Consider the following 12735-nt stretch of genomic DNA (forward strand, 5'->3'; position numbering starts at 1 on the left):
TTGCAAATATTGGGGCAGAAGTGTGTGGGGGGAGAGGGGAATACCAAAGTGGTTTTTTGTATAAATCCAAGATTTGATTATAATTCTCTTGTATATTTTGTAAGTTGCTGTTCACTCTAAAGGGCAAGAAGTGACACTGTGAAGACTGAGTACACAATTAAAATGGAATGAAGTATTTAACACCAAAGACACCTTTTTATAACTGGCACATCCACTATTTAAATAATAAATTTCATGGAATTGCACTTTGAGACTTCTTGTGTTCCATCTTTACACAATAGCAAAAAAAACTTGAGATGGCCATGTATGTGCACAACTGCTATTACAGCATGACAGTTATTACTGCCCTGTCCTTAAACTCTGCAGGTCTGTGAAGCCTGTCCCTCTTATCTCACAGTCATATGATCTAGACATAAGTACAAGATCCTTTTCTATCAGCTGGATTTGTTTTTGTCAAAATGTAGAGGAATATAGTTACAGCTGTATGAAGTTAAGTGCTGTTTCAAACTTTCAAGGCAGTTCCTCAAATCTTACTCTCATGATTGAGGACTAAAACTAAAGCACCGAGTTGATGTGATGCTTCCCTCTCCTCCCCTTTGTCTCTTGAGATTTTTGAGTCCTTTATGGAGACCCTGAGCTGGAGATATGGATCTGAAAGGTAAAACAGAAGATTTTAGTGGTGTGCCCTGTTTTCTGACTTCCTACTGATGACTTCTATGACTTACAGGTGATACTGTCCCTGGAAGTCTCTTTACAGAACTAAGACAATAAAATTCAGTCTGTGCTGAGCTGTCTTAGGAATAATGGTAACAGACTGATCTAGATGAGCTGGATAGCTCAAAAATATGCATTTCTTTTTTTTTCATGTCTAGGAAGGCTATTATTACTGTGTGAGAAGAATAAATATATATTGCCAATCTTGAATGATTTGCAAATAAAATTATAGCATCAGTGAAGAAAATGGGAAAACAACAACAAAAAAAACCAAAACAAAACAAAAAAACCCCATCTGGTTTGCCTTAAAATAGGGTGGGGTGAATGGACAGACAGAACTTGTCTTTTGCCTCCTTTCCCATCTTCTTAATCTGTCTGGGCCCTAGAGTAAGTTACATGGATAAAATCAGCATTTCCTGTGACTATTTAGGTTTTGTGCCTATCTATTACTAGTTTGCCCTCTACCTGATGTTATGCTGTTTTCCCTTTTAGTGAGGAGTAGTGATATTTCCCTACCCAATTGATCCTATCTCTTTATTATTTTTAATACCACCTGGTTAATTGTTAAAGCTCTGCTATAACTACAGCCTTTACCACAAGCTGTTAGAGGAAAGAAGTCATTGTGATGACAAGTTTTCAATTCCTTTTTACTTCAAGCAATGAAAGAAAATAAATGCACTGAAATTCTTGTCTTCTGTGCTGCATGAAATCTCTGCACCAGAACAACAAAGAATAAAATGAGAAATTCAAGCATGGAGCTTTTTAACACCCATTTCTGCTGATAGCCTTAGCTGTATCTTTTGCTGCTTATCTTATAAAGGAGTATTCATGACCTCACAATCAGATGGCATTCTTACTTTTGGGAATGGGTAATACTTGACAGGTACTCCAAATGATCATGTTGGTCATCCTTTTACAGGTCTTGCACTACTTGGTGTGATTTCCACTCAGATGCAAGATGTAATTTAGGACCTGGTGGTGCTCCTGAGAGGACTTGAGGGAGTAGCAGTAGGAGAGTTTACACAGCTCTTTGTCTGAAAAGAAATGCTATTTTAAACTGGTTATAGCTTGTACTGTACCTGTGCTATGCCCAATACTTAAAGCAGTGTGCATGAATGTGTTCAAGAAATAATTAGTTGATAAGGTTATCTGCAGTGTAGTTCACTCTAACAGTACTAGTCCCCTGACCTTAAAACTAAATCTTCTACTTGGCTTTTTTTCCATTCAGCAGTAAGGACAATGTCTGGATTGCATCTTAACTGGCTCACAGCTGAAACTAACGTTCCAGTGAGTCAAAAGGCCATGCTTCACAAAGGCAGTGAAGTACAAACTGCATTTAAAAGGCTGGGAGCTCAAGCCTAGGCTCTTGTTTATTCAGCCAGGTAACCAAGGCCCAGTGCTATTTAGTTTTGCAGATGCACATACGTGTCAGCCTTTGTTCCCCCTGCAGCCAGACTGACTGCCCAGTGACTCACTGCAGCGCTGGCAGGGCTGTGACTTTGTAACTGTCGCACTACTGCATTGCCTTGGAAGTTTCACTTGCTTCCTGCAGCATCTCCTGAAAGGCAGCTGAAGAATCTATTTGCTGCTTGGCACACCAGCAACAAACCTTAGAGGCCTCTGGGATTGCCATACTGAGAGCATTGTTTGGACAGACTTACTGTCTGTGGCTCAGGATTTCTAAATCATTATTTGTAGCTAACTGAAACCTCTGTTGCAAAGTGGGTGTGGTGTAATTACTGACGTGGAGCTCTGGGTTCTGCTGGCTTGCCAGGTACTAATTCTGGATTTTAATTTTCAGTTTGGTAACACCTGGATGCCATAAAGTTTTTTTTGCCTTTTACAATGTCTGGTGTTCTGCCTTACACTGGAAAATATTAACCACAGGTCTTTCTATTAAAATCAAACAAAGGCAGAACAGAGCTAATGGCAAAAAAAAAAAAAAACAAAAAAAAAAAAACCCAAAAAAAACCCAAAACAAAAAAAAAAACCCCAAACCCCAAAAGCCTATAACACTCATGGCATGCTAACTGAAGGCATACCAAGGAAAAATGAATTTATTCCTTTTTTAGAGTACTAGCTTCCCCTGACTTGCTGCCACTGGCTATCTCACTCAAAAAGACAATAAACCCCATCTAATTGAGTGGCCAAAGAATTAAGGAAAGCATCAGTATTTCACCTGAAATATCTTTCTTACAAAAATGATGCAGAGTTTGAAGATCAAATACCTGGGAAGCTGTATTGCCTTTGAGGGTTGTTTTAGCTGCATTTAACACTTCTTTAGTTTCATGGGACTATATAATTATGCTATTACTATCACTTGAGCTTCAATAGAACATTCAAATGGAAATAAATGTCTATAAAAAAGACAAGAAAAAATGTTTTTTGAAAAAAAGCCTTAAATGGTTATGATTTAAAAAGTAAGGCTAGTCAGTTTTTCAAGACTATAACTTTCTATCCTGTGTTCTGGGTTTACTTCAACATAGAACTGCTTTTCATTAATCTAAAGGGGTGTTGGTATTTATCTCTAGTCTACATATTTTTAAAAGACTTATCTTAAATGACAGCTTTGGCACTGTTTAAAATGCCAAATAATGACATGAATCATGCTTCTCAGCACTCTAGCCCTGGCTGTTAAAAGAGCTCCTATAAATCTTAGTCTATTGGAACTGTTAAAGTTTGAAATGCTACTTTTATGAGTTGCAGCAAAGACCTACACGGGATATGACAGGGGCTTATAAAACTGGAACTGACATAGGGAGAACAAACAGGAACCAGTTACTCACGTACCCTCCAGTGTAAGATTAAAGGTGTGTGAAATTAAACTAGTACAAAGCAGTGGGAAAGCCAATTGCTAGAGTAATAAATAATGAAGATGAATTCATTGCTAAGGAAAACGGCAAAGTTTATAAGCAGTGCGTGGATATAAAATAAAATATATCCAAGGCCACTAAACACTAAAATCTAACCCATGATTCTAAGTACCTGCACCATAGGTACTCCCAGCAGTAGAGGGTGAGAGAGCAGTTCAGTGAAGTACCAGAAATAACAGCAGAGCTTGCACTTCTCTGCTGTGGAGGTGTGTTCTATAAACCCTGACTGGAAAGATTCTATGCCTTTAGTCAGGCATAGAAAAGTTATTTGGCATCTCAAACATTTAAATTAGATTTGATACAAGTTAGAAATGGTCTCCTAATGTATTTTTCTTAATTGTTATAATAATAAACCCTGACTGATACAAAGAGAGAGTTCCATTAACAAGGAAGAGGATTGCAAAGGAAGAACTGAATTTGTTTATATTAAACTGAGCTTCAGAACAATCTTAAATGACAAAAGCTGAAGTAACTGAAGAGATGCTAAGTTAGCCCTGCTCTACACAAGCCTGTGTAAGAGTTTTCTCAGAATGCATCAGGTCAATATCAGGCTTCCAGCATCTGTTCAATAATCTATAAATGCATTAATCTCAGCCCCAAGTGTGGCAATACAAGAATCCTAGAATGTTTCGGGTTGGAAGGGGCTGTAAAGGTCATCTAGTTTCAACCCCCTGCCACACAGGGCCACCTTCCACTACAACAGGTTGCCCAGAGCCCTGTCCAACCTGGCCAAGAGAATCAGTCCATTATAGAGATCCCTATGCTCTTTCAGCTGTTAAATCTTTTTCTGGTGAAAGAACAAGGCCCTTGGGATTTGATAATGCTGCTGATATAGGGAACTACCCTGAGTCACCAGTAAATCCCATCACAGGGAGATTTGCTAAATACAAGACAAAATACAACTCTACCTTCAAGGTCTGGGAATATGATACAGAAACTTCTTGTAAGTAGGCCTTGCTTATCTTGTTTTTCCCCAGAACATACTGTGAATGACTGGCAAGGAATGGGGGGGTTATTTTTTCTAAACCACTCTAGGACATGTAGGAGGGAGAAAAAACATTTTAATTTATACTTTCCCTTGTTCTCTCTTCCAAAGCTTTGAAGAAAATAAAACAATCTTGGCTGCATTGTACCCTATGACTCCTTGACTTCACTATTAATGTTCACTCTACTGTATTAGAGCTGTATCGTGTGGGGTTTTTTTTTCAACCTTAGCATACCCACAGAGACTAAAGTCTATAAAGTTCTTTCAAAGCAAATCCAGTTTTCTCTTTCCTTTTGCACAGTACCAATATCCACCATCTAGTTCCTCATTTCACAGCTCTCTACTAATGTACCTTGAGGCTTCAAAGAGAGTTGGTTACTGTAAACTGCTGTTTATAGCTATCTCCATCTTCCTGGTTGAGTCTGCAAGATTATTTAAAAGTGTGGTCAGTATGTGAGGTCTAATAAGTAAAAAAAATGTTCTCTTCTTCCTGCTTACAAATTCTTTACTATTATTGTGGTTTCATGCATAGTTGAAAACCATTTTGAGAGCCTCACACATTTATATTCTTGTGGGATGATTCAAAAAAATGTTACCTCATCAAATCTAGTAAATATAAAAAGTGTGAATTTATTACCCCTAAGCCTTTTAAAAAGGAAACCTCCCTCAACTTGTACCAAAACAACTGATACTGCAGAACGTGCAGAAATGCACCTTTTTAATTTCTTATGTGGAACCTTCCTTTTAAAATAACTAAACCTACTACCTCTTTACAGTTAAGTTGAATATTTAACATCATTACACTTGGCTCCCACTTCTGTGGTTTAGACACTGGACATGTTTCACTTCAGGTGTTTCAGAACTGTGCATTAATGATGGTGATGTTGAGATTTTGTTACACACACACCAAATAAAAAATCAAGTCTTGCAGATGCTGCAATTTTGTCATAAAATAAATCTCCTTGATTACCTTTTGTCTCCTGCAGCAGAACTCTTTTATTTCCCTAGCTGCCAATATTAGGATGAGTACACAGAAGTTCAGCACGTACGTGCAGAAGAAAATACAGTACAACCTGCTCATTACAAGCACTGGAAGGGAACCCTCAGTGCTCTGCATGGTGCAAACTGCAGTCCTGGTACAATGAGGCTTTGTATATGATAAAATAACTTCATGGAGTAAAGACACTTCAACAGACAGTCTGCTAATGCTACAGGTTTGTCGGTGGTCGCTGCTTTCTGCTGCTGGTCACAGGCAGCAATGCAGAGGCCCCATCTGACCAAGCTGGGTGAGTCTCAGCATGGGTTTTACAGCACAAAGATATGGTTCAATGCAGCTTTCTTCTTTCTGGCAGCAGAGGGGCAGAACAGGATGCCAGTGTAGGATGCTGTATGCATACACATGTATGTTTCAAGTTTAATAAAGCCCTTTCTGGTGTTTTCCTCCTCATTCTTTGGATCTTTCCCCACAGTTCACAAGTAGAGAGGTCAATGAGCATGCAGCAGGTGACTGCTGTCAGTCAGATTCTGACTTGTCATTAGATTTGGATGATTTATGCTTCCTCTTTTTCTTCTTCTTCTTTTCTTTCTTTTTCTTTTCCTTTTTTCTCTTTTTCTTCTTGTGTTTATGTTCTGAGGAAGTGGAGCTGCTGCCATCTTCATCATCGTCATCACTGTCATCACTGCTATCAGATTCTGAGGTAGAGTCCTCCAGGAGCTGCTTCAGTTGCTGTATCCTGAGTTTAAAATATGTGAATGAGAATCCTTTCTAGCTTGTCTTTGCCCCCTAGCTTTCATCCTTCCTTCCTGGCCTGAGGAATGGTTGAGCTGCATGCAAAGGGCAGGGGAACGCTTCCTCTTTCGCTTAATTACACTCTCGTTACAGATAATATCATGGACTGATAAAAGCAACTCCCTTGAGACAAGCAGATGTTCTGCTTTCAGGGACTTTCCATCCCATTGGATAGGAAAGGCAGACAGGCTTATTAGCTTATTATGTGTGCAAAATAATAAGGCAACAGCTAACACCAGCCTACCTGGTGATAAGTTCTATGCTTATCCCTACAGAGGCATATTGGGATTAGGATATTATGACATTCATTGTCCTGCTGATACAGAGGGGATGTCAGTGAAGCTGAGAGAGCAGGTTCTACTCTGGATGCAGAAGTATTTTTGAAAGGCATTCTTCTTTTGTACTCTCAAGGATTAGGGACAAAATATTGGCTTATTTTATTGTTGTCTTCTGTATCCTCTTCAAGGATTCCTCTCCCAGAGTGCTGCTCTATGGGCTACCTATAGTTTGTTCAGTTATCCCACTGAAGCAGCTCAAGCAAGAAAGCAGCAAAAACTGCCACTTTATGCACTAAATAATGACCTCACAAAAGTAGCAATATCAGGGGCCTAGAACTAGCTTTCTAAACCCCCACTTCATTTCTACTGAAAACATTCTGACAAACCACATTTTAGAAAACACCTCAGTGAAGTCAGTGAAAGAAAAAAAATAAATCAAACTGTTTCTTCAGGCCTAAACCAAAACTACACCCAAGTACCTGAATATTATGGCATAAATGCATATAACTGCCCTTTAAACTTTGTTTTGGGGAGAATACAAAAGCTAAAGAATTGAAGTGATTGGAAGTATTAGAGAGTGATTATTTAGAAAGTAGAAATGCATTAGTCTATCAACATAAAGAAACTGCCATTAAAAAACCGTTCTGGACTAAAAATAAGCTCCTATAAAAAGGTCACCTATACATTAGTGCCACATTACCAAAATAAAAACTAAATTGAAAATGCTGTTTACTACAGGCACACTCACCTCTTTTCTTTTTCATGACGCTTATTTTCCCTTATTATATCATACATTGGATCTTCATGTGCCTTTAAAATGGAAAACAGGAAATGCAATGTTATCACCAATGGTTTTATCTTCTAAAAAAATAAACCAAAGCAACCAAATGCAAGAGGCTTTTATCAAAAGACAGAATATGCTCAGCAAGCTCTTAATTCACTGTCAGACTTAGCACTGCTCACCTGAACTTTTCCTGTATTTGCTTTAGGGAAAGGTTATCTAGCCACATCTCCAAAGAAGGGGACCTTCCTTAGGTATGCATCTCCCTACCTCTCCAATCACAGCCAACTATGAGAATCCCATACATAATCTGTGGGAATAGCTAGACTTAGATAGAATACTCAAGTTCAAAATAATGATCTGTACCCTCACAGTACATTTTAAAAATCTGGATATAAACAAACAGGAATACAGGAGTAAGGAATATAAGATATGGACAATGAAGCTGGAGTTGTTCCATTATGTTGTGCACTAAAATTACTGGTTCTAAAATCAAATTAAATGGGCACTGCAGCAAAAGATAGCTGTGAAGGAAGACAGCAAATAAACTTTGCAGACATTTAAGGTGGGTTCATGCCATGCAAGAATGCAGAAAAAAGGTGGGGTGTCATTTCTGTTGGAAGATTAAGCAAACAAGTCCAACAGAGAGGAGAGATGGCCGATGCTGACCAGAGGTGGGACCTGAAATTTCAGGAGCAAATGAAAGATGTTGGGAATGCACCATGAAGGGCCTTGGACATACAACAACAGCTTGATGCAACAAAGAAGCCTGAGGGAAAATGAAGACTAGAGGCAGTCTGGTCATGGGAAAGGACTAAAAATACTCTTTGCAGTTGCATATAATCAGTACAAATCCAGAACCTGGACAGACTAAGCCAAGATTACATTTCTCAAGGACAGAAATGAGGACATAAGACATGAAGTGATGACAGCTTGAAATATAGGTCAATGATGCAGAGCAACAGAAATTGTTAAAGAGATCACACAGGAAGAATTTGCAGAACTGAGATGTAGCTTCATGCAGCAAGAGATCAGACTTGTAGACAATGACTGGATAACAGACCTAGACAACAGCATTCATGATGTGGTTGTTCACAGTGAGAGCAGAAGGCTTGAAGCAGCTGTAATGTGGGCAGCTCAAGCTCGACTAAACATTTTTTGTTATGTTGACATTTTGATCACAAAAAAAAAATAATTGTTGAAACAGGTTCCTGAGGATTTCCAATTTATATGTAAAAATTATTAATTTTCCTCTTGAAGAGTAGATTTTCTGCAAAGTAGTCAAACATCCAACCACACCTGTAGCTTTTTCTTTATTAGAAGATTTTCGGCATCTATGTTATATTAGAGACAGAGAAAAAGTCCTTAATAAAGCATCATCTAACAGGCTTATCTTCAGCTGCAAGATTATGCATTATCAGTACTAAAAAATACAAGCAGTAATACTACAATATTGGTACTCACTACTCTAAATTGTTCCAACTTCTGATTGCCTTTAATAAAGAACGGGCATTCCTTATCTCCTGTTCTGTGTCCATAACGTTTACATCTCCAACCTTTAAAAAAAAAAAAGTAGCAGTGAACTGCACCTCTGAGACAGATCAGAAGAAGCATAAAAAAGCCAAAACCACATTTCTGCAAAATATTTTCCATCTGTTGGAAGAAACAAGAGAAACACAACCACTATGTTGATAAATCAATGCATAAAATACTAGGCTATTACAGCCTTCAAGATACTGTTTGCTTTTCTATCAATATGATGTCAATCTACCTGGACTTCATCATCTGTCCACCAGACATTCTGCCCTCCCACAGTGTGAATGGATGGTATATGATGGTCTAATGACATCTGGAATATTTTCAGCCTTACACTGCATAACTTTGACTTCTTTTCCCAAAGGCATCCAAAGCCCTTTGGTTGGGGCATGTGCCAGGAATTCCCGTGCACTTTCATTGCCTGGTACATCAGGTATGCAGTCTTCTGGTTTTGTTTCATTCTCCTATGGAAAAAAAAAAAAAAAAAAAAAAAAAAGGCAGAAAGATAAGGACAATAAAGTAACTTCCTTTTTTTAAACTTTGCTAGAATTAATACTTCAAGTGTACAGACCTTCACTTTACAGGAAACATGTTTCCCCCATTACCTTTTTTCCTGGTAACACATAAAAGATTTAAAATACTTGACCCTTTCTTTTTTTCTCACCCTTGAATTTTGCAGCCAGAACTTTGCTGTACAGGAATTTCAATCCTTCCCATCCATTTATTTGAATAAATAATAGAAATGAAAACTTAACACAAAGCAGAGACTTTGTTATCCTCTTCCTGCTAGAAAGACATAACAATTACAAGGAAGCCTTTACAACATGGAGCAGTTATTTTTTAGGTTAAAAACATTACTTTATTGCTTAGGTATATAAATTTGGCAAAAGTAATGACCATGATGAAAGAATTATTTTGGCCTAAGCAATAGAGAAGAATCCTGAAAAGATGTCATTCAAACCAAAAATCTGCTTTCCTTAAATGGCTCCCCTCTATCCACACTATTAAATACTGCATGAAGTATGCTAAGAGATGATGAAAGACCTGGTCTCCTTCTATCTGATCCTGGGCATTTCACTCTGGATCACCAAGATAAAGTAGTCAGCTTGTAATGATTCTCTGAGTTTTTTCTGGGAAGCACTTCTCTCTGTAATTTATATAGGTGTCATAGACACGTAAACACCTAAGAATTTATTGTGAAAATCCCTCATAATCCTAGAAAATGACTGCTTTTTACCAACCTTAATTAGCCCAGGGGGAGGTTTCTCATAGCTGAAAAGCAATAGAGATATTGTTACTTTGCAGCTTAGCATAGACAAATGAATTGAAAAAATACATTTTTTCAGTGGTATTGAGTTAAAGCCTTCAGCTCATATTTTTCCTAAAATTTTACCCTAATTAAGTTATAAGTAAGAACTACAGCAGAACATGGATACAGCAAGCTGAGAGACAGCATTTATCATATTAGTACACACATCTCTTGCAACATCCTTCAGATTCATATTCTTGTGGGAGCACAACTACTTCCTGGGGATATGTGGTACACTTGATCTAGCTTCAGTTACCACACATGCATAATTCTCTTTTTCTGCTGCACCCCTCCCCAAGGTCTCCAAACTTCTTTACTCCAGCACTGCTGAATCACAGACAGAGCCAGCTGAAACTGTCAAGTCAGACAGTTCCTTACATCTAGCTTTGCCAGCCAAACCTAATACATAATAATTTCATCATCTTCTGTGCATTAAACCTAAAGACAGAGCCCATGTGACCAAAGTACCATATTTTCTGCAGCATTTCTTTGGGGTCAACAGTAGATAAAACATTTGCTAAAATCTAAGTAGCAAACAGGTACTACATAGAGCACACAGCACCTGAGATAACACATGTGCTAAGGAGTTAAATGCCAGGGCATTTTACAAAATGGTCCTGGAGGTAAAGAATACACATTACTTAGAAAGATGCATGTCTGTATAACTGAATTTGTACTGGGTATTTCCCCCCCTCAAATCCCATCTGTATTTAAACAGATACATTGTTTTCTGTAATCTGCTGCCTTAGTGAATGTGTAGAGTGATCTTAGAAGAGAACTGAGATTTTTTCAGGGCTGTTTTCCAATTGAAACAAGAAGAACAGCACTGTGCAAGCCCGGAGTCCCAAAATCTTCTGCTTTATGGCAGACTCTTTTCAACAGGACTCTCCAGACATTATCCACATATTAACTCAGCAGGATATGAAAGGTTTGTACTGCCTGTCCATCATTGTAGGCTGTAAGTTTGATGGCATAGGCAATATTTCATCAGCTTAGCTGTGCACACACAGACACCCCTACATACCGATGGGATTGCTAGGCACAGTCATACTAATACAATCAGAACAGCAGGGTGGTTAAAGTATGTTCATCCCATCTTTATAACACTAACTTTGCAGTGCTTTTGGGTGCATTTAATAACAAACTGATTTTCACTTGCACGTGGAAAAAAAAAAACCAAAAACAAAATCATGTTCTTGTGTATCTTCTGACCTTTTTACTCCATTAAAACAGTAACTCCTTTTCGGTGAAATAACATAAACCTCTTACAGCACCTTTTTATCCCAATTTCTTTTTGTTTCTTTTTTGGGGTGGGTTTTTTTGGTTTGTTTTTTTTTTTTTTTTTTTTTTTAGTCCATTCTAGTGGAACAACCTCTGCTCCTATGCTGCATCTGTCAGACCTGGAGGAACCCGGGGGGCTCCGGGTCTGGAGCCTTCTGTGCCCCAACAAGCCCTTCATAAACCCCCAAGCAACTCTGCAAGTGGCCCCGAACTCATTCTGCCGGCTCACCCCTAAGGGGACAGGGGAACAATAATCACCACTCCCAAAAAACCCCTAAACTCTGCACTGGAAACGAGCCCCAAATGCCAAATGCAGGGCAGAGCCGGGGCGGGAGCCGCGGGCAGCCTCCCCTCCTCCGCTCCTTACAAAGACTCCAAGTGCTGGATCTTCTGCAGCTGCTGCGCCTCCTGCCTCTTCCGCTTCCTCTCATGCCGCTCCTGGCTCCTGCCGCCGCTCGCCGCGGGCTCCGCATGGCTCCTGGCCCGCGCCTGGCTGCCCCTCGCCGCCGCCTCCTCCTCCGCTCCCTCCTCCTCGTCCTGCCCCTGCCCCCTGGGCGCCCGCTGGGCCATGGCCGCGGCGGCCACAGCCGCGGCGGACGGCGGGGCCCCGGCGACGCCCCCTGCCCGCCCTCCGCATCCCGGTTTCCGGCCGAGCGCCGACTTCCTCCGGCGCCGGCAGCCCCGGCTCCCCGCCCCTCACGGAGCCGGCCGGGCGCGGCAGCCTCAGGCACCCCCGGCAACTTACCGGGGGTTCGGAGTAACGTGCGGAGTGTTGTGTCTTCCAAACACCGATATATTAAAAAAATTAACCAAACAAAAAATATCCCCAAAAACCCAAACGCAAAACCAACCAAACAAAAAACTCCAACCCACCCAACGTCTCAGTCATTCCTGCCGTGCGGGAGAGCTGCACTCCGGGCCGGTGAGACGCCACCTGCAGTGCTGCATCCAGCTCTGGGGTCCCGAGCAAAGAAAGGATATAAAACTGCTGGAACAAGTTCAGAGGAGGCCACCAAGCTGATGAGAGGGATGGAGCACCTTTCCTGTGAGGAAAGGGTTGGAAAATTGGGATTGTTCAGCCTGGAGGAGGCTCTGGCATAACCAAATTGTGGCCTTCAGAACCTGAAGGGAGCTACAAGAAAGCTGGAGAGGAACTTTACACAAGGGTGTGTAGTGACAGGACAAAGGC

General features: G+C 40.1%; 1 protein-coding gene across 1 annotated transcript; it reads right to left on the bottom strand.

The window, feature by feature from the left end:
* Window positions 1-5555: 5555 nt before the first annotated feature.
* Window positions 5556-12120, bottom strand: RP9 (RP9 pre-mRNA splicing factor). Its single transcript, XM_058025437.1, has 6 exons — window positions 11914-12120; window positions 10198-10228; window positions 9291-9420; window positions 8885-8976; window positions 7388-7449; window positions 5556-6305 (listed from the first exon to the last, which is right to left on the bottom strand). Exons 1-6 carry the CDS (start codon window positions 12114-12116, stop codon window positions 6086-6088), a joined length of 738 nt encoding a protein of 245 aa, XP_057881420.1. The 5' UTR covers window positions 12117-12120; the 3' UTR covers window positions 5556-6085.
* Window positions 12121-12735: the final 615 nt, after the last annotated feature.

Source organism: Melospiza georgiana, chromosome 1 (assembly GCF_028018845.1).
Source record: "Melospiza georgiana isolate bMelGeo1 chromosome 1, bMelGeo1.pri, whole genome shotgun sequence".
Lineage (NCBI taxonomy): Eukaryota > Metazoa > Chordata > Aves > Passeriformes > Passerellidae > Melospiza > Melospiza georgiana.